Genomic DNA, 22,225 nt, shown 5'->3' with positions numbered 1-22,225 from the left:
ACAGCGTACATAAAGTAATTAACATTTTGCAAAAATATAACCTTGATATTTTTAATATTGACTAGTGAGAAAGGTCATGTCAAAGATTGAAATCAATATGAAATGAGTGAAACCAAATTTGGCGCTCCTAATCTCATTATTAGATAAGCCTGGATTTTGCACACAGGGTCTTATATTATATAAAACCATACAATTATAAACCATACCAAGGCCCTTGCAGTAGTATTTCTCTGCAGGCGACTGTAAGTCCTTTGGGGAAACGTGGTGATGGGATCAGGGTCTGATCCAGTCCAGACTTAAACCTGCAGCCCAGAGGGAGCGCTACAAAATCTATTAAAAGCAAGTATGTTACAGTACAGTTGGTACAGTAAAACAGAAATCTTGTTGACTTTTAAGATAAAGGACCGACTTTAATATATTTTCAAGTAAAAGTGTGTTTACATATGATATAAAAAATAAACAAAAGGAGCCGACGAAGAAGAACCGATGAGAGATTCGGCCAGTCGCGTTCAGATATATCCCATGCGACTTTACAGGTGCGATAAGCAAACGTGTGCTAAATCCATCATAGTGCAATAAAATCAACGCAAAAGAGATGAAAGAAGAGTAGGAAGAGATCATCTCTGTCTAAAGCTTCTCGATTTTACACTGTGCCTACGCTGTATTATTTAATTGTGAATTTTACATGACTTGAAATGCTCGGATTTTGACATCATTTGATCAGTCTACAGTTGGAGACAGTTCTGACAGACAGTAGAGAAGACCTCAGTCCTCCTTTGAAAGACATTGCTGCATTTCTCAAATATTACAAGTCCATAATGTCTAACTGTCTGAAAGACTAAAACTAGCAAGTAGTACGTAGAAACTGATGTAAAAATTCAGTCCCTTGGACATGCATGTGATTCGGTCCATTTTCCAGGGTATGTCTGGGGTCCGGACCAATCAGACGACAGAGATGAAGATGATAGTGTCCTCATCCTCGGTGGATTGTTTGAGGCTCAGCAAGATTGGACGACAGCAGGCAGCCTCTTGGATATCAGAGATTTGCCCTAAAAACAAAAAACACGAATAAAGCGGGAAAAAAGGGAAAGATAAATGAGTTAATATGTTTTTGGGCAGTGACATTTTACAAGCAAAAACGTTAAAGCATGCTGTTTGGGAAAGCAATGGAAAACACTGTTGCCATGGTTTATTAATGATAAATCACAGGTATGATGACATCACATTATTTTTTTCATTGCACAGCTTATAGCTCAACAATATCAAAGCATAAAAAAATTAACATTTTATCATAATTTTATCATCCTAATGTTGATCTAAACCTGTATGAATTTCTTTTCTCTGATGAACACAACAACAAAAAAATATTTTGATAAATGATGGTAAGCACACAGCTGGTAACCATTGACTTGCATAATAGGAAAAACAAATATGGAATTCAATTTAACTACGTGCTTACCATCATTTATCACAATATCTTATTTTGTGTTTGTCAAAAAAAAAAACTCATACAGGTTTGTAACAACATGAGGGTGAGTAAATGATGACAGAACTTTCATTTTTGGGTGAACTATCCCTTTAAGGATTTGCGATTTGCAATAGAATAATAATGATTTATTTATTTATTTTTTTACGTTTTTCTTCTTACTTAATGACAAGATGCACATTAAAACCAGGATCTTAGAGGCGCTAACAAAAAACAAAAACTCAGCAAATCATATGTGAGAAGGAACAACACAGACAGGTTGAGGAGAAGCAGGGTTACCTGGAAGCATTGCCTTCCTTCAAAACAAGTTCTTACTTTTCTGTGGACAAGACAGAGAAACATGAACAGGTAGACATTTTGGCAGCCGTTTCGACAGGGAACCAAAATGCAGTCATGCAGAGTGAGCGAGTAACCACAGATAAACACTTCATTTACAATGACACAAAGAAAAGTGAAGAGCTTGCTGAACCCTGTCGGAAAACGACAGCCGATTCGTCGTGACGACATTTGAATCACAAGGTTAGGGAGGGGAAAAGCACCAGACAAGTTTCATCTGACCAATGCTTGTGTTTGATTGGTCAGGTAAGCTATTAGGTTTGAGGGGGAGGGTCCACTACCACTTACCACATTACGAGTGAACTTTTCAAATGAGGTTCTGCGATCCAGTATGCCTCCAAACTTTAGTCAACAAACCATAAAATAAAGAGTGATAAAATGGGGCTATAAAAACGCTTTGTATTACAGCAGGGTGTGTGTCTGTAAAATTGTGACTATTAAAGGTCCAGTGTGGTTTTTTAGCGGCATCTAGCAGTGAGATTGCTAATTGCAACCAACCTTAAAGGAACACTCCACTTTTTTCCAGCTCCCATAGAATGAAATATTTGATTCTTATGCACCAGCCGCGGTAGAGGCGGCAAGCGGGGGTGATTTACATGTTAAGTCAATGCAAAGACGCAATTAGGCATCCTGCGGCGCGGTATGCGTGCCGGGTTCTGCGCGAATTGAGCGTTGCCGTAGTTTCAAAAATCTGAACTTCGGCGGATTTCTGCGCCGCGTTAACCAATCAGGACCTTGCTGTAGTAGTGACGTGATTACAGGAAGAGAGCAGAGTCTCAGCAGAGTCGCAGAAGCCCCTCCCATGACGCAGATTTCCGTGTGAATGTTTTGAATGACTAGAATTTCACGAGCGAATGAAGCGAGTAAACTGAAATGTTCAAGCATCCAACTACGCGCGAATAGCGCATTTTTGCCGTCTCTACCGCAGCTGGTTTAAACACAACATTAGGGGGCGTGCACACCAAAGCCTCCACGCCCGCGGCCAGCACATGTTTTCAATGATTCCAATGGAAACTTGGCGTATTTCAAATAAGACGGCACTCAACGTTTTTTCCGCGCTCAGTGCTTAGCGTCGAGAGTTGAAAGAGATTCAACTTTGGGTGAAAAGCTCCGCTCGTCAATGTCAGTTCTCACACGGCCTTCCAATCACAGTGGAGCTCAAGTATCACAGCTAAAAAGCGCTCGGATGAAAAAACAGCTGGCATTTTAGCCGCGTTTAAAAGTTTTGGTGTGCACAACCCCTTACAGTTGTGGAATCCATTCAGCTGATCTCCGGGTCTGGCGTTACCCCTCCCAGCACAATCCATTGAATCTGATTAGACCATTAACATCGCGCTCAAAAACAACCAAAGTTTCGATATTTTTGAATAATATTTCGCAGCAGACGAAAATAGTCCCCTTAGTATCTTTCAATAGCTCTGCGTAATATCATTGGGCCTTCTGCAGCCATGTTACGGCAGCAAAGTCTTTGATTATTACGCCAGAATGAGAGTATAGTTCCTAGTCATATCTGCTTAGAAAATCACAACTTTTAATTTTCCGTCGGTTTTTGTACACAATGTAACTACAGAAGAGTCAAGTTTTAAATAGGAAAAATATGGAAACTATTTGGTTAGTTTTGAGCGCGATGCCAATGGTCCAATCAGATTCAATGGACCGTGCCAAGCCATGCCAAAAGTGGCAACGCCAGACCCGTAGATCGAATCAAATTTTTAACTCTCGGGGAGTTGGAAAATGACCATATTTAAAAAAAAAAGTGTAGTGTACCTTTAATATGCAAAGAGCTGCCACAGGACAAACATGTAGTTGTCTGAGACGTAGGGACAAAAACTGCTTTGTAGAACAGTTTGTCCATTTATGGTGCTTTTCCATTGCATAGTACCCCACAGTCCGGTTCAGTTTGGGTCGGGTCAGCTTACTTTTGGGAGCTTTTCCATTGGGTGCAGTACGTAGTACCCGATACTTTTTTTCGTACCACCTCAGTTGGGGTTCCAAGCGACCCGAGCTGATACCAAACGTGACGCGAAAACACTGTAGATCACTGATTGGTCTGAGAGAATCGTCATCAGCGTCCTCGCTAAAAGATGAGCTTTAGCTTACTGCTAGCTTGCGCTGTCTCGAGCAAACATGTTGTCATCTGTGCTCTGCTATAAGTTCCCAAACTCCCTTTTAGCGATGAAAAACATCCACAGGTTGAGAACCAGGAACACCAGAACAGTTTTTTTCCATACTTGCAGTTTGTGGCGGCACATTCGTGATGCGCACGTAGGCATTACATATGCTTAAATGCAACTTCATTGAGGCTCAGCGGAGCGCCATCGACTGACGCCACGGGTGTTTGAACAGAAACTGTCATATGAGAGAGAGGTAGTTATAAACGCAATGTGCAAACATATGTTTGTGGTGGCCAATTTTAATTTTGTGGCGGACTGAGAAATAAATAAATGTATGGGAATGTACAACAACGCTCTCACTTGTATGATGTCACAGCAGTATGCAGCGCAAATATAACGACACGCCTATAATCCCTCCCACTGCGAAGTGATACTAAACTCGATGGAAAAGCTAACCACGCCAAAGTGAGGTGAGCTGACCCAAACCAAACCAAACCAAACCGTGCTGTACCATGCAATGGAAAGCGCCATTATAGCTACTGTAAAAACATGGCGGCGCCAAATGGCGACTTCAATGTAAAGTGTATGTCGATAAAATGTCTCATTCTAAGGTATTAATAACAATACAGTTCATTATGTAAGGTCTTTATACACCACTGATAATATAGTTATGTATATTATATTTCATTTCTGTCAAGAGATTCTTCTAAAAGCCCCAAATTGCACCTTTACATGTTTGTGTGGGTGCTTTTTGAATTCTGTGTATTTTCACAAATTCACTTTTTCCTCAGATGGATTTTCTAAAAATATCTTTATTGTAGTGTGTAATGCAGCTGTCCATCAATGTAAACTGTCTGCAGAGTTGTTCATCTGAAAGTACAGTTTTTCTTTCAGAGAAGAAAGAACAAATCAAATCTAAACCGCCCTAACAAGTCCTCGGTTATTCAAATCTTAAATCTGTTACTTATCTACATCACAATGTAACGTATATGCAAAATCCCTGCCTATGGCGATTTTATTTACACACTGTAATGATTTATTAGTCAGTCACAGACTGGGCCAGCTGGCCAATCAGAACAGAGTAGGCTTTTGGAAAGCAGGGATTAGAGAGACTGAATCTTCCAACTGCTTCGGATGAATTTTTTCAGAATATTTGAGAAATGGGGTGATATTGTGAGAAATGTATTTCTTAATATTTATAATATGCAACCATAAAAATAACAAAATTGCACAATGCATTCATTCATATTGCATTTATAAATGTACAGTATATACATGTAAATTAACCAGTCAGGACATGCAGGTTGGGTTAAAGATTAGTAACTTACACAATATAATTGTAGTATGTGCATGTTTAGATATTGTATTAAATTGGTTGTACCTTTTTTTTGGCCTGCAGAAGCTCCTGGTAGGCACTGGATCTAATAAAACGACTATAAGAATCGCTCTTCATCAGCTTATAGATGTGCTCCTGCGAATGCATATTCACAAACATGGCAACATCAATCAAACAACTTGTTTTCATCCATTTTCAGTAATGCACGCTTACCTGTGCATCCTCAAATGCATATCGTCCCGGGTCTTTGACATTCTGCGTGGTTTTATCGTAACTCTTCGAGTCAACGTTGATGGCGCTGGGAGCTCCAGGAGCCAAAAACTCCTCCCAGATCTCCTGCACCCGCGTTGGCACCTCACGAATCGGCCTCCTCTTTAACTCCTGCACTGCCAGCCAAAACCTGAGGAAGTTTGGGATGACGAGAAAGGAGGAAGATGATCTGTCTGAAGGAAAGGCTGGCCATGTTGCAGTACTTCTCAACACCAGCAGGGGGGGACAGTGCAGTGGATGTACCTGAGGTTTTCTGAGCTGAATTCTGACTCCAGGAATTTGAGGAACTGCTCCCGACCAACAGGATCTTTCAAGACCTCATCAATACCGAAGCCCCAGCGTCTAACTCTAGTCTGACCCGGTTCCTTACTGTCAAACAAAAACACACAGATGAGTTACTCCAACTTGCATACACCCAAACACAACATGTATATATAATTTATTTGGAAAGGGTGATGGGATTGATGTACGGTTAGAAAATGTCATCATACTGTATGTTAAATATATATGTTTCTACAGTTAGGTAGAGCATTGTGTAACACAAAGATCAGGGGTTCCCAGGCAAGACATATACTGTATAAGATATACATACCCATACGGCAAAAAAATATATTTTATAGTTTTTTATCTATTTTAAAATAAACATATTTTGAAATATATGTTAAAAATAAATATATTTTAAAGCATTTATATTCACATCGCATTGGAAGAAAAACTTTCTATGTTACAAACCTTTAAACATAAAAAGGTTTGGAAAGAATAAAATTAGGGCGGTCAAAAGATGAATCGCATTCAAAATAAAAGTTTGTTTTTGCATAATATATGTGTGTGCACTGTGTGTAATTATTAATATATATAAATACACACATACATGTATACATTTAAGAAAATGTTCTGTTTGTATATATATTTAATCTATATATAATATAAATATATATACATATATACATATACACATACACATACACACACATATATACGGACTCGAGTCAATTTTTGAATGAACTCAGACTTGTCACACACTCGGGTGAATTTGTACTCGGACTTGACATGGACTTGGACATTTTGGACTCGGAAAATATCCAGAGTACAGTCGAGTCCGCGTCATGTGTAACAATAAAACTAGTATAAACTTAAGATGAGAAATTAATTAATGTCTCACTGTCTCCCCTCCTGTTATTTTACTGCAACACACTGGCAGGCAGCAGCCAGTCATTTCATACATGCAGACAAACACACACATCACACACATCAATGCGTGGCTAGCATGATGTCCTCAAAGTCAGCAATAACTTGTTTTGCTTACGAAAATCATACAGAATTTATTTGCAAGACATCTGGTAAAAAGAAGATACCTCTATATCCTTTTCTTTTCTTTGAAATCATTTTTGATAGGAAACTAGTGACATAAAATAAGAATGTTCAATGGCAATGACAAGATGCAATAGAGGAATTTTTATTATATTTTTATATTGCCATTGGTTTAATGGGTTAAAAGGTTAAAATATTAATAGAAAGTAACAATTTACAATACAAATTTTTTATCTTTTTTTTCAATTTAATTACTTTCTGGACTCGGGCGGACTCGACTTGGACTCGGCCTTTAAGAACTCGGACTTGAGTCCAACTCAGACCCTTTTGGACCCGGACTTGATGTTTAAGGACTTGATCTTGACTCGTACTCGACAAAGGTGGACTCGGACCCAACTCTCTCTCTCTCTCTCTCTCTCTCTCTCCATTCTCTCTCTCTCTCTCTCTCTCTCTCTCTCTCTCTCTATATATATATATATATATATATATATATATATATATATATATACTTACTTACCATACATACACACACACACACACATACACACATGTAAAAGTTTCTTAAATACATACATGCATGTGTGTGTATTTATATATACAAAATAATTACACACACATAAATTATGCAAAAACAAACTTTTATTTTGTATGCGATTAATCCCGATTAATCTTTTGGCAACCCTAATTAAAAATAAATATATTTTCAACTGCAAAAATGTACTTACAATTTTATATTTTATACCTACTTGTACATTTTATAATTATATATTATACATTTTATACAAACTTTTATATTTTGGCCAGGAAAAATATATATTTTTTGCCGTATAAGTTGTAAAATTTGAAATGTATATGTTGCCCCTGAAATACATTTTAAAATATATGTTAATATATGAAGGTTAATTAAAAAATATATTTAATTAAGCTTTACTTTCTATAAAATGTATTTATCATATATTCAAAACATATTTTTGGCCAGAGAATTATTATTTATTTATAATTTTTTGCTGTATGGGCACTCATACTTGTAAGACACTTTGGATAAAAGTACAATTCTTATTATAAAACAACAAACATTTACTCTATGAGATGTACAAATTTAGTGTAACAAACTTTTAAAGGCACCCCTTTAAAAAGGCCATTTGAGGGTTAAGACTTGGGTTTAGGCTTGGGGTTAGGCACATGGTTACCGGGGTTAGGGTAAAGGGGGTAAGGATTGCATTACATCTATGGGTTTCCTCACAAAGATAGCTGTGCAAATGTATGTGTACGTTTCAACAAACCTGGCCTCCATCTCCCAGAGTGTTGTGTCATCTGATATCCATGGGTTGGAGGGGTCAGGGGTGCACAAGAAGGGGTCATAGTCTGAGTACTGCTCAGTATAGCTCAACAAACTGCAAGATCATCAAAAAAGTTTAGATAAAAGGTTTGAGAGAAGAGAAGGCACTTAAAGCTGGGATCTGTAAGTACATCACATATACAAACCTCATTGTAAGGTTAGATGAACAGTTCACAATTACATTTTATCAATATTTAATCACTTTCATTTCAAACAAAAAAGTTGTGTAACGATATATCAAAAATTTAACTTTCGTGTTTTACAGAATAAAAAAACAACATGCAGACTTGGACCAACAAAGGACCAACCAATGTCCGATTTTTTTGCATGCATACATTGATTTACTGCATCACTGTTTTAACCAATTTTTTATGCTAAGAGATATAGTCATTGATCTCACAGTGGTAGTAAATTTATGGACGAGGAACAGAAACATGTTTGTCAGCATATCTACACAGACTATTAAAGAGATCAATAAAAAAAATGTTTAAGCACTGTACAGTAGAATAATAAAGACCTTTGGGTCGATCACAGCATAGACTCACTTACCTCTCTGCAACTTTAGACATTTTCAATCGATGTTTATCTAACTGTGATTGCCAAAACTTGATCTGGAAAGACAACAATGATACAAGTCAACATATGTCTGTATATATACTGTACATACGCAACTTTACACTTCTAGATGTAAAACCATTTTACATGACATTCAAATTGTATCGTTTATTCAGATACACAAAAAGAGCAATTTGCATGTGTGCCACGTATGCGCACAACCAATCAGCCATCACCTGTTCCTGAAGCTCTTCTTCGGTTGGCTGCTTGGCCTCGGGGGCCGGTACGTGCGTCGGGCTGTGGCTGCGAATGTCATTTTGAAGGCCGTATACAGACTGTGAACCATATTTACATAAATTTAAAACTGAATCGGTTATTACAGAAGAGACATTTACAGAGATTGGCTTGATTTTGTGAGGCTCTCTGATTGGTGGAGACCTGACTGATTCATTATGCTGATTGGCTGATTCACTGGTGTAATAACTGTAATGAATGCTTCATGTTTTAGGAAATTACTAGATGAAATAATGTGATTAAATGCTGCATGTGTGATAGGTTATGGTGGCGTCAGATGAGATAAAGCACCTTTCTTGTTTTGTGAGGGTTCTTCATCCTGGATGATTTCTTTATGTCCACTTCTGTCGTATTCACACATCCTGGCTGGGACACATACACACATTATCAATATGGGCCACAGTACATGGTTTCCAGGCAACAATGATGCTTTGACTTTAAACCTGACTGGGATACCCCCCGTGTTTTGGGAAAGGGGGATGATATTTTAAAAGGCGTCAATCAAAGGGTTCCCGCTGGTCGAGCTCTATTTGATTTTGCACAGGGCTCGATGTTTCCGCACTACTGTATGGTATAAACTTGATTCACAACAGAAAGACCAAACCCCATCTCTGACCTGCATTGGCTAAATATGGGCAAGAACTGCGGTATCTCTCTGCGGCATGTCAGCTTAAAAGATTAGTCAAGTTAGCATGAAATTGCTAATGAGAAGAATCAAGCCCAGAGTAATTGAGGGAGAAATTGCAACTTCCTTCAAAACAAACAGCTCATGAACACACGGGCATGCACTTACTGATTCACATGAAGCATAAAAGCTATACACACCATGTGATTCACACACATAGCACGCAAGGTCTGGCACAAAGATATTAATAAAACCCACGACTCAATGACTCTTAAATGAAACATTATTATAGTTCTTGCAAAGACACACAGTATCATAGCTTAAGTTAAGTGTGTTTTACTGTAGTAAGACCTCATTATCATGGTTTTTATGACAAACAGCAGCCCATTTAGAAGCTATACTATAACCCTTGCTCCCTTAATCACGTACTTAGCATGAATTTAACAGTGTATACAACAGTTACTGCAGTGTTACTATAGTATTACTATAGTGGATTTTTAAAGCAGTTGCATGAGGAAAAAACAATACACTGTAAAAACTATATTCTTGCTCTTATACTTACAGTGAGTTCACACCAGCCGCGTTTGAGACGTCTACCGCATCTAGTTTACCTCTTGGACATTTTGATGGTGCATTCACACCAGCCGCATTAGAGGTGGCAAAAAGAGCGTTGTTGGACGCTTGGACATTTGAGTTCACTCGCTTCATTCGCGCGTGAAATTCAAGTCATTCGAGACATTCACACGGAAATTCACGTCATTGGAGTGACTTCGCTCGCTTACCGTAATCACGTCACTACTACAGCAAGGTCCTGATTGGTTAACGCAGTGCGGAAATCAGCCGAAGTTCAGATTTTTGAACTTGCACGTTTCCCACGGCAACGCTCAATTAGCGTGGAACGTGGCATCCATGCCTTCTACCGCACCGCAGGATGCCTAACCACACCTTTGCATTGACTTAACATGTAAATCACTCACGCTTGCCGCCTCTCCCATGTCTGGTGTGAACCCTGCATAAGTTTACTCGTTTCATTCGTGCGTGAAAGCCGTGCGTGAAATTCTAGTCATCGAGACATTCACGCAGAAATTCGCGTCATGGGAGGGGCTTCTGCGACTCCGCTCGCTTCCTGTAATCACGTCACTACTAGAGCAAGCTCCTGATTGGTTAACGAGGTGTGTTTTTCAGCCAAAGTTCACATTTTTCAACACGCACGTCTTTACATTGACTTAACATTAGTCTAACGGTACATTCACACGGGGCGAAAGCCTTAACGCTTGACTGAAGGCTTGTCTGAAGCGTGGCCAACAACCAATCACAGTGGCCGCAGCACATGCTCCGGTCTTCCATAAATGTTATTGGCTGGCTCTGCCTAGGTTATTTGCATAAGGAAATCTGATTGGCCGGCACATGCGTTGCCGCTTGAAAAGTTGAGAAATGTTCAACTTCTGCCATGAGCAACGGCACTGACGCGGCGCCGACGGATTCACAATTCAGTTCGGCAACGCCTGACGTCACCCATTAAAAGTGAATGGGAAGCGTTACCGCTTTTGCCTCGTGTGTACCGTAAACACAGCATTATTAGGCAACGTTATCTAATAAAAATAAACCATGGTTTAACCATGCATTTTGGTTTAATTTGCAACCAAGTAACCACAAATGACCATAGTTTTATGTGTGGTAAAACACATAAAAAGTGTACAGCTGGTATAGGATAAAACTGTCTGCCATATAGACGGTTTCAGCAGTAACAACATAAACAAGCACAACAAGTGGTCTACACGTAACTTCCGGTAAACTCCGCTAAGAATAAATAACAACAAAGTTCTTTAAACGTAGTTTATTTGTATAACAAGCAAAAAAACCCCACATAGATTACCTAGGAAACCAAAGCATTTGTTATTTTCGACGAGGCATTTGAGTTCAGTTTAGCAACTAGTCAGACCATTAAAAAAACGAAACCGGAGGTAAAGTTCGGATCCAGACGTGTATCGCGTCAGCGCACGTGTGTCCGATGAAACCGTGTATTGCAGATTAACATGAAAATTCATCGGGAACGCGTTTTTTATGCAAATATTTTCTGTTAATTTACGAGATTACTCGTCAATTGCGGGGAAAGAGTTAAGATAACTGCAAGTTTCTGCTTTGTCCCGTGTGCTCTGATAAAATAATGTAATATATAATAACAACGTATTTTGTTGTTTTACGGCTAGCCAGCAGCTTTAAAAGGTGATACTGTGAACTCAGAGAGGCTTTAAAGTTGTGTCGTTCCTCTGTGAATATCACTTCAAATACACCAGAACAACAAAGAATAATACTGAAGAAGACAAAAGAATGGTAGCATTGTTTTTAAACAGACCTCATGCACACAAATACACACACATATAGTCACTCACCACTGGTCTGTGCACATCCCAGAAAGCTCTTTCCTGACTGTCCAGTATTTTCCTTTCAATTTTGTCTCTTTTCTTATCAACTCTGTACACAAAGCCAAAGCAATTAAAACCTCAAAAACATCAAAGAAACAGTTAATGAGCTGAGAAGTTATGTTTTCTAGTGTTTTAGCACAGTGCACTGTAAAAAAAATGATATCAGATAAACATATAAAGACAAAAGTTCAACTCTGTACTAGTGTCTTAACTCATATTTTTGTGTTACTTTAAATTAACAAATTAAGTTAAACAATTTCAACTTGTTTTTTAAGTTATGTCAACTAAAAGTAGGTTGAATTGACTTGCATTAAAGCGGACAAATATCAAAATGACACTATGGTTTACTCACCCTCAAGCAATTTGAGATACATGTCCATCATCTTTCAGACCACCACATTTTGAGTTATTTTAGTATATCTCCTTGCTACCGTTAAAATCTTGGAAGAGCAAAGACATCCACCAAAATAACTCAAAATGTGTCTGCATAAAAAATGATGGACAAATGTATCTCAGATTGCTTAAGGATGAGTAAATCATAAAGTAATCTTGATATATGGCTGGATTATCCATTTAAGTTGTTTAAACTTCATGCTGCATTTTTTACAGCGTGCTTAGAGAAATTGAAAAAACAAACAAAGAAGAAATCTTTTAGAAACAAAAAGTACTGGCTAGACAAGTGATGTACAATACAAAAGTCAAATTTTACTGTACAATTTATTTAGTGTGAGAAAACCAAATCAAATAACTCAACAGATTTTTGACAGAAAATTTGACTGAACACCATTAAATTACATCAGGTAATACTAAAAGCCATTTGCTATGTAAAGAGTCAACATCCTGGATTATAAGTGATGAGAAATTCAGCCAAGCAGAATCCAGTAAGCCTACCACTGCTTACAACATAAAAAATATACTCACTTGGCCTGAGCCTCTGCTTGCATAAATATAAACTCCCATTTCCTGGCAAAGGCCCGCTGTAACCGTGCTAAACTCTCCTGGATGGAGAAAAATGAAATCAAACTATTTAAGCCATTTATATGTGGTCTAAAATACAAGCATCAAGTCTTGTCTATTGGATCTTCCTAAACAGGACCAGCTTGGAGTAGACATACATTTTTTTCAACACTTACTGTAGTCATTACCTCAATATCGTACCCAGCAAGCAAAAACCAAGACAGAAGAATGACAACTAACTATCCATCTTTTGTGTGAAAGTAATAGATGTGACGTATTTCCTTTTTTTGTGTGAGACGTCCATTTCAATAGCCATCCGGAAGAAAACAATGTCGTGGGAGCACACATAAAATATGATTTAATAAGTTATGGTATAAATATTTACTACACCTGCCATGTATGAACCAGTGTGAGGATGAAATTAAGAAGTGGCCTGATATATCATATGAAGATATATTTAATAATTTCATGTTGTTGCACGGGGTGATTAGTCTTTAATGCGCAAATATAACAGCACAGAGACATAGTATCTTTTCAATGGGAAAGTCAGTCTAGTATTTGTACGTGCAATATACCAAGATGAATTCATGTTTTTAACCTTTTCAGGCAAAATGTCAAAACTGTCCCTCTGGTGTGTTTTTTTTTTAAAAACGGCAATTTTTAATTGACTTCCTTGAATTTTTATGCCGACACATCAAGCTTCACGTGGTCCGACAGTCAGCAGCATCTTTCTCATATAACACATTGTAAGTTATTTGAACAAACTATAATGAATATATTAAACTATTACATGTATTCAGTATTGTTTTCATTTATGAAAATATTATTATGTAGTAGATAAGACATGAGCTTATATTATTTGCTTACTTAAAAAAATTTTTTTTTCATTTAAAACATAACAAAAGTACGCAAAAAACACATTACGAACTGTTATAAACATTAACAAGCAGTTTATGTTGTATATATTCTGTACTGTAATTGCATTTTTGTAATAATACATTGTAGCAAAACCAGCTAAATCTGCATATTTTTATCAGCATAATATTAGTTGTTTTTAAACAATTATTTTATTTATTGTTTACTAGCAGTGTCTATGAAAGGTTTTACTGTATGGATGTGTGGATACAGATCATGTGTGCACGTGCTCCACATACACATTCAGCTCTTCTGCATGTATTATGGTTAAAACAAATGTTTTGTAGAGATTTACTGTGCTTGTATCAGCTATTATGGCAACCCCTAACTGCACAAATTATGCCGGCCTTCCTGGATTTCATAATAAACGTTAAAAAGCCAGTCAAAACGGCACACTTGTGCCCCTTACAATATGACTACCATTAGCTTTAGTGGCTCACCGGAATTCTTACACAAAGGAGCTCAAAGATCCCGGTGCACATATTTACGTCAATATAGTCCGCTATGATTAACACACTTTTACCCTAAATTACCTTGAATTAGGTTACATGTCGTTTTTGCCTAAATAACTTGGAGATGTACTACATTCCAATTTTATAAGCAAAGTCAACAGGTGTTCAAAATGTTTATTATCATTTCTTTTACATGTTTTAAGGGTATATGCATAGTCTATTTTGGGGCTATGGTTAGATGACTACAGTATTAGACTTTCACTGACAGTCCAAATTTTACCTTGTTTCAGCCGAAATTGCTTGCTGGGTAATGTCTAAAATACAAAGCCTGAGAGATGCTGCATTACAATCAAGAAATTGTGGAAGAAAGAGAGAGAGAGAGAGAGAGAGAGAGAGAGAGAGAATAAAAGAAGAAATTACTTACAGCTTCATAATCAGCGAGTTCCAGGCGAGCTTTGTTCTGCATTGTTCTTTTGCACAAGTACACAGCTGCAAAGAGGAGCAGAGCGTTGTGAAAAACAGCACTCACACTTACGCACAGATGTACATATTACTTTAATCCTATGGCTTAAACATATTTCACACTTAATATACTTAATCGCATCTAAGTCTTGTTTTGTTCTGACTGCTGCATTTACTTTACAGTAACCCAAAGCACATATGCTTACATACAGTAAACTCATACACATCATCACAATTTAGCACATATACCCTATACATATTTTTATACATTCAACCAAAGTCATTATGGTTATACTGCTGACGTTATGGTTATCATTTCTGCGTTTCACCTATGATTTGTGTGTTTGTGTGGGTCTGGCTAAATTGTTAGAGGCACACAACATAAGAAGGATTTGGCAAATGCACTTTGCATGATGATTCAATTCCAGCCAATAGATACTCACATAGAGATCTAATTAAGATTGTATGTATACTGTATAGTATTACAAAGGTGTTACTGTCCTCATACAAAGACTCACCATAGTCAGTATTCTCAGGCTCCCAGCAGTTTGAAGGCCAGAAGTATGGTGTCTAGAGAAAGAAACATTAATCCCTTTAATAACTTAAAACAGTAATTCATCTTCATTACTCAGACTAGCAAAATGACTGACCTGGAATCTGTAGAACGTGCCATCATCTTTAAGTGTGAGCACATGGTCAGAGATGGGAAAGAAATAGCCGTGAGCCGCCATCAGTGTGCCCAGATGAAGAGCCTCAACTTGATAAAAAATTAACAGTGTTATCAGAGATTCAAACACAATGACAACTTTACCATTTCAATCAAAGAGCTTACTGTTATTTACTGTATTAACTGTATATATTCAAATTATAAATGGTAGATTTTTGGGTGAAATATTCCCAATATCAGAAGCTAAAACCATGAATCAAGGGTGCACAATATTAAATGTCATGCGATAACTTTCCAAGTAATGCAGTACTCGATATGCGATATGATATTGTTTTGAAGGTCCGTTGTAAAACTTTTAAAATATATGCAATATACACAACTATATTATCAGTGGTGTATGTGGGTTCACACCAAATGCAAGTTCAACAATTTGCGCGAGTAGATTACACACAAAGTCAATGCAAAGACGCGATCAGATGCGTCCTCGCGTGGGGCAATGCGAATGACGCAATATGGGCAGCGCGTTTGCCGCAAAAACATGCGCTATTCGCCTCAAACGTGTTTTCGCCCAAAATATTTAACTCGAGCGAAAAATTTGCATGAAACAAAATTAAATCCTGCGAGTAATCTAAAGCAAGTAACGTGATGCCCCGCGTTTGGTGTGTACGTAGCATAATAAAGACCTTACAAAATTAACTGTATTGTTAATATTTCATAATGCTATTTACACACCAAACGCGGGGCATCGCGTCACTGTGCATTCACACTGCCACCGGCGAGAGCGTCAATAAAAGCTCTGGCTGCCCTGCCAACGACACTAAAGAAAAGGTGTAGTGGACGCTCTGACGCTCGAATGCATTCTCTGAACTCCTCTCAGGCGGAGGTTTCCGCCTTCCGATTGGTTGCCGCCGAACATTTCCACTTCCGATTGGTTGCCGCCAAACCGCGTCATCTCATTACCATAAAGTTGAGCTGATTTCAACTCTCCTCGACGCTCACGCTGTACATGACGTGCCGCGCCGCTGCTCGCCAGAGCTCGCCGCCGGCTCTCATTGAAAATGAATGACTTCCGGCCACTTACTTGCTCTAGATTACTTTGTGTCATGTGAATTTTTCCCTCTAGTTGAATAGTTTAATAGTTTTGTTTACGCGTCAAACTCGCCGCCATATTGCGCCATTCGCATCGCCCCACGCGAGGACGCGTCTGATCGTGTCTTTGCATTGAATTTCTATATAATCTACTCGTGCAAATCATTGACCTCGTGTCTGGTGTGAACCCACAGTTAGAATGAGATGTTTACATCTACAGTATATACACAGTGGGTCCCCTTACATAGAAGTTGCCATTTCGCACAACCATGTTTCTAGTAGGGGAGAGCAGGGGCTATAGATGACTATGACCTTGTTTATATGTAACTGCAAACATATTTTGTCATTTATCTTTGCATTTACATTTTCATTTTACATGAAAGCGGGACAAAATGTAACAAGTGTTACTTTCGTCCCTATAGGAACTCCTTTTATTTTGAAAAACTCTGATAGGTAAACTTCAGGATGTGTAGCATGTAATAACCTGTAGATTGATCAGTTCTTTAACACATAAAATGAGAAACACAACGCGTTATAAGAAAAAAATTATCGTTTTAGGAATTTACTTATCATGGTTGAAAACAGCTTTCCGGACCTAGACCCGCAAAACGGTAAGGAAATAACACCATATTTGTCAGCTCTCTCAAGGGTTACATGCTAAAGATGCTGTCATAGTTTGGAATGCAAATGGATTTTAACTTTGTAAAATCCATTTGATCTATATTAATTATTAATCTTTATACCACGGGGCTGTTGAATGCTTTATTCTGATTGGTTGAGAAATGTTCCATGGGTATGCATTATTTTTCGATGAAAATGCACACCTCACCTGTCAAATGTTTTAAAATAACCACAAGAGCAATGTCTGTGGTAACCGTGGTAAAAGAGTAATAATTGACTCTAATAATTGGCTTTGCATTGTGTGGCACTACCACCTTGGGTTTACATTATTTCCGAATAATTCAATGGTCCTGAGTCAATTATTATTACTTACATATTAATCTATATTAAAACACACACACACAAGCACTAACATTTGTGTTCCAGCCTCTCTGTTATCTGCATCGACCGAAATCTTTGATTAAAAATAAATTTAAAATAATAAAAAAATTCAGTTATTGTAAACCACTGCTACACGCGTGTTGTGATATGCACATCTGCAATATTTCAATATTGTGCTGCCCTAAATTGGACAATTAGTAGTGTCAAAGAGCAAAACAATAGAAACCTGGACTATTTTCGCAACATTTCTTTTCATCTTTTCCTGCTTTCTATTTCAGTGAAGTATTCACAAAGAATAAATTGATACCATTGTGTATTTGCATGCACTGTGCCCAATTCACTAAATGAATTATGCAAATCAAGAAACCGCTCAAACTGGCTTGTAAAAATTATAGCGCTGAATGCAATTCGGATATTTGCATTCTTCTAGCACACGTGACAGCAGAGAGTTACTGTTCTTGTAGGTTTTTGGGTGAGTTTTGAAGCTTGCAGTAGATAACAGTGATCTGGCATATACAGTAACACTTGGCATGGCATGGACTTTATAGCATCACTTAACAACTGCAATCCAAGTATAAGGACTTTTTAACATGGTTAAAGTACAGTCCATACTGCATGTGTGGATATAATGCCTGCTTCTAACACTCTTTCACATCATTTGATCATCGCTTGTTCAATTACTTTTGAATCACATAAAAGCAAACAAATATTCATTTTCCATAAAAAAAGATTATGCTATAAACTAACAAAATATTAGCACAATATTTTTGCACAAGGTCATTTAATAAATGAAGTGCATTTTATAATTTAAATAATTTACTTAAAAACTCTTAATGACAATAAATGTATTTGAATGTTAAATACTCAATAAGCTAAAATATAAAGTGCAGAAGTAATATTGTTGATATGTTGCTTTTGTACGTACAATACAATAAATCAGAGGAAGTTTATTATAAAAGGAAGTGAAAGCATTAAAGTAAATGATTTCCTTGTAAAATGTTCATTCACACGCTCCTCTTCAAAAGAAACCATATCAGAGTTCATCATCAATAAATGATTACCTATTAAACTTTAACAATACAGCGTTTGCTATGTGTAGATGTTCGAATTTGTGTCTTTGCTGATTACAAATGAATATCATTTTGCTTTCAAGTGTACATTGTGCTTTCACAGCTGTTATTGTTTGGTAAGAGTTTCCCACAAGGCATTAATGTTCACAGGAAAAAGCCAACTAATCAGCGATGTACAAGAGACGAGAGAGAGAGAGAGAGAGAGAGAGAGGCGAGGCGAGAGAGAGATACACAGAGATACAGGGAGAAGGTCTGGGAGTTGTAAGGTGTGAGACAAGAAAGGAAGTTTTTATTTTTATCTTTGCAATGTTCCTGCTATGGTCTATTGAGTATAGTGAGAGATTTTGTGCTCTTATCTAGTTATTCTTTTCCCTTAACACACACACACACACACACACACACACACACACACACACACACACACACACACACACACACACCTGTCACATCTGTCAGTGGGAATCTAAAGTATGGGTAATATAAACCATCCTCGATCAATTCAAATCCTTCAGCTAAAATAAATCTAATTCTATTTCCTGTCACATCTTCTACTTCTATATAACCTGAAATAAACAACATTGCTGACAAGCAAACTTAACCAGCACACCTTAAAATGTGCAAGCTTTACTCAAGAACTGCTACCAGAAGACTATGCAATTCCACCAGCTTCAGTTTCAAACCAGCATCAATGGGCTTGGACCAGCATGTAAGATCATGCAAAGCTAAGATGTTTTTGAATAGGGCATAGGGTTTTGGCCTCTAAGAGGTCAAGAAGTAAAATATGGACAAAGGAGGCCAAAAATCGATACTTCCGAAGCTCACAAATGGTCCAGTACTGCAGAAACAAATGCAAGTTAACAGATACAGTAGTTATAAGAAATATAACCTTTCCTCAAAGGAATAAATAGTTAATTTCATTTCATTCGTAGTTCCCCATTAAAGGTGCCACAGAAAAAAAATATGTTAAATTGTTTTCTGATATCTACATACAGAAGATATGTAGCTTTATTAAGTGCGAAAATGATCCAGAAACGTTTTACATGACCATTTACAACCTTAGGATTTGCCTTCATAATGAATTGGTCTATTATTCTCTTAATTGAAAGGGTCATGAATAATAAAGTTGAGCTCTGCTCTGATTGGCACAGAGCAGCTCCTTTCATTAACTTAGTATGTATGTAAACAAACCGTAGGTTTGAGCCTGTTTCAGATTTTAAGGAATAATTAATTGTTTGGAGATTGGTAAGCTTGTGTTTTTGTATGGAGTATGGACATGCAAAACGTAACTGTAACGTCAATAGTAGAACTTCAGACTAAATGCTAGCATATAGCATTAACTAGCATATAGCGCTAACTCAGTAGTCACAACTTTGTTTTTAGCATTGTAGATTAAATAATTTTATTTGTAATTTTAATGTTGGGCCGTACATCACGACTGTAACGTCACAGTCGGTGTTATGTTGAGATTGCAGCGCAATGCGCGACGCAAGTGTCCTTGGCTAGTTTCAACCCGGCGCAATTATCATTTTCACGTTTAGTGAAACGGTGTTTAAATAGCAAATGCAGTTGCGCCCAATTTTAACGCCCATGGGCATTCTGGTCTGAAAACGAGGTGTGTTCAGGCGCATTGTTGGTGCATTGCTATTTTGAAGCAATTAAAATAGACTACGCCATTGACCAACTAAAACCTGCTCTAAAGTCTAATGTCAAGGGCGCAATAGTGTTTGTGTTATTTAATGAGTGCGTTAGTAATATGCGCCTATAAACGGGATACCAATGCGCATTAATTTGCTTATCACATGGATGCCCAGCATCACATAAACGCTTTAAAATATGAAAAATCAAAGGATTAAAATGAGGACCGATTATGAAACGTTAGAAGGCGTAAATAGCTGCTTCACCTCTAGCCTGGTAAGTCTGAATAAATGCTTTGCTTTAAACAAATGCATCTATTTTTAAATGCTTTTTAAAGGTGCAGTGTGTAATTTTTAGAAGGATCTCTTGACAGAAATCCAAAATAATATACAAAACTATATTATCAGGGGTGTATAAAGACTTTTCAAAATGAACCGTTACGTGTTTATTGCCTTAGAATGAGACGTTTTTATCTACATAAGGAGAGGGTCCCCTTACATGGAAGCCGTCATTTTGTGCAGCCATGTTTCTACAGAAGCCCTTAACGGACAAACTTTTTTACTAAGTTGTCTCCAACGATAACATGTTTGTCCGGTGGCGGCTACCATAGCTTCTCTATGTGTTTCAAAAGCAAGAGGTGAGCAGAGGACAGAGCCGTTGGTTGCAATTCGCAACCTCACCACTAGATGCCGCTAAAATGTACACACTGCACCTTTAAATGCTACCCCACAGATTTATTGTATATGATGACTCTGTAGCTGTGGATATGGTGAGAAAACCGTTTTTAAGTAATGCTTTAAAAAAAAACATGGCGCTGTCCGAGTGCTGAAACGGCTCTCCGCACGTTTGTAAATTCTTTATCCCTTGTTTAATATAAATAAAGTATTTTTAGAGTATAAACCTTTTCCTGAATATTTGCTAACTATTTTATGAGATTACAATGATTATGTAGGATATCAATACATTTACAACAATTAAATGCCTGCTATTTTTAATACGACTGAAAGAAAATGGCCTTTAAAGGTTTTAATAAAAAAATAAATAATAATAATTCAATACAAATGAAAACAACAAAAAAATGTAACATTATTCTTATCATTATGCTGGTGGTCTTCTTCCTCCGCTTAGTTTTTCAATTTACAAATTCTATTTTCTAAATAGGGATTAGGCATGGCGCCAAACACAACTGGCTTTTAAAAGGGATGAGAGCTGAGACTCTCATTGGTTTATTGCACGTTACGCCCAAAACACACCCATTACTCATTAGGACAATATAAACAATCCTTTTAGGCCGCGCGCTTGGCGCATAAACCATTTTCTCGTCATTAAATTAGCAAAAGTGGAATCAGACATGCCATACTGTGCGCTTTAGACAATGCGCTTAGATCGTTAAAATAGGGCCCATCGTGTTTAAGGCAAACGATGTAATTACCATGTACAGAACTCTTATTAGTCATCTATGCCTATGTTAATACAGTTTTACATTCTACGGCACCTTTAACGTCAATGTGTCTGTAGGGTAGTTTTGCGCTCCCCAATATGGTGGGCTATCTAACGTACAATATTGCCGCAATGGGACAAAGCGGTCAATGTGGTGTCGTCTATGATCCTGAGACCTCGATTAGCTGAATCAGATTTGTTTTATAATGGTTAAAGCTAAACTCTGCAGGACTTAGCCCTCCAGGCACAGAGTCAAAAGTCCTTCTTAAATGCCATCTGCTGCCTCCCTCCATCCTCTCATTAAATAAATGGAAACACAGGAGATGCTGACATTAGATGTTTGGCAACAACTTACGGTTATTACGAATGCACATATCCTCAATATATTGTCCTGTCAGTTGTTCTGATTTTGAATTTTAGAATAGGGTGCATATAAATTATTCA

At 37.5% G+C, this 22,225-nt stretch overlaps 1 protein-coding gene across 4 annotated transcripts in view; it reads right to left on the bottom strand.

Annotated features, from left to right (window-relative positions):
* Positions 1-381: 381 nt before the first annotated feature.
* Positions 382-22,225, bottom strand: part of rgs7a (regulator of G protein signaling 7a) — a 95,468-nt gene continuing 73,624 nt past the window's right edge. For 2 of the 4 annotated variants that reach the window (XM_055171869.2, XM_055171868.2), the window contains exons 5-18: positions 15,529-15,635; positions 15,397-15,448; positions 14,841-14,905; positions 13,014-13,090; positions 12,060-12,141; positions 9,333-9,407; positions 8,984-9,082; positions 8,742-8,803; positions 8,137-8,247; positions 5,786-5,911; positions 5,486-5,672; positions 5,318-5,407; positions 2,111-2,164; positions 382-1,049 (exon numbers count right to left, since the gene is read on the bottom strand). In XM_055171869.2, coding sequence (XP_055027844.1) covers positions 999-1,049; positions 2,111-2,164; positions 5,318-5,407; positions 5,486-5,672; positions 5,786-5,911; positions 8,137-8,247; positions 8,742-8,803; positions 8,984-9,082; positions 9,333-9,407; positions 12,060-12,141; positions 13,014-13,090; positions 14,841-14,905; positions 15,397-15,448; positions 15,529-15,635 — 1,238 coding nt within the window. In that variant the 3' untranslated portion in view covers positions 382-998. Of the gene's footprint in view, positions 1,050-1,765; positions 1,806-2,110; positions 2,165-5,317; positions 5,408-5,485; positions 5,673-5,785; positions 5,912-8,136; positions 8,248-8,741; positions 8,804-8,983; positions 9,083-9,332; positions 9,408-12,059; positions 12,142-13,013; positions 13,091-14,840; positions 14,906-15,396; positions 15,449-15,528; positions 15,636-22,225 lie in introns of all 4 variants that reach the window. The other 2 variants (XM_055171871.2, XM_055171870.2) reach the window with 2 other exon arrangements.

The sequence above is a fragment of the Misgurnus anguillicaudatus genome, chromosome 7, assembly GCF_027580225.2.
Source record: "Misgurnus anguillicaudatus chromosome 7, ASM2758022v2, whole genome shotgun sequence".
NCBI lineage: Eukaryota > Metazoa > Chordata > Actinopteri > Cypriniformes > Cobitidae > Misgurnus > Misgurnus anguillicaudatus.
The sequence above is the reverse complement of the archived record's forward strand: the minus strand, read 5'-3'. Positions and strand labels throughout refer to the sequence as shown.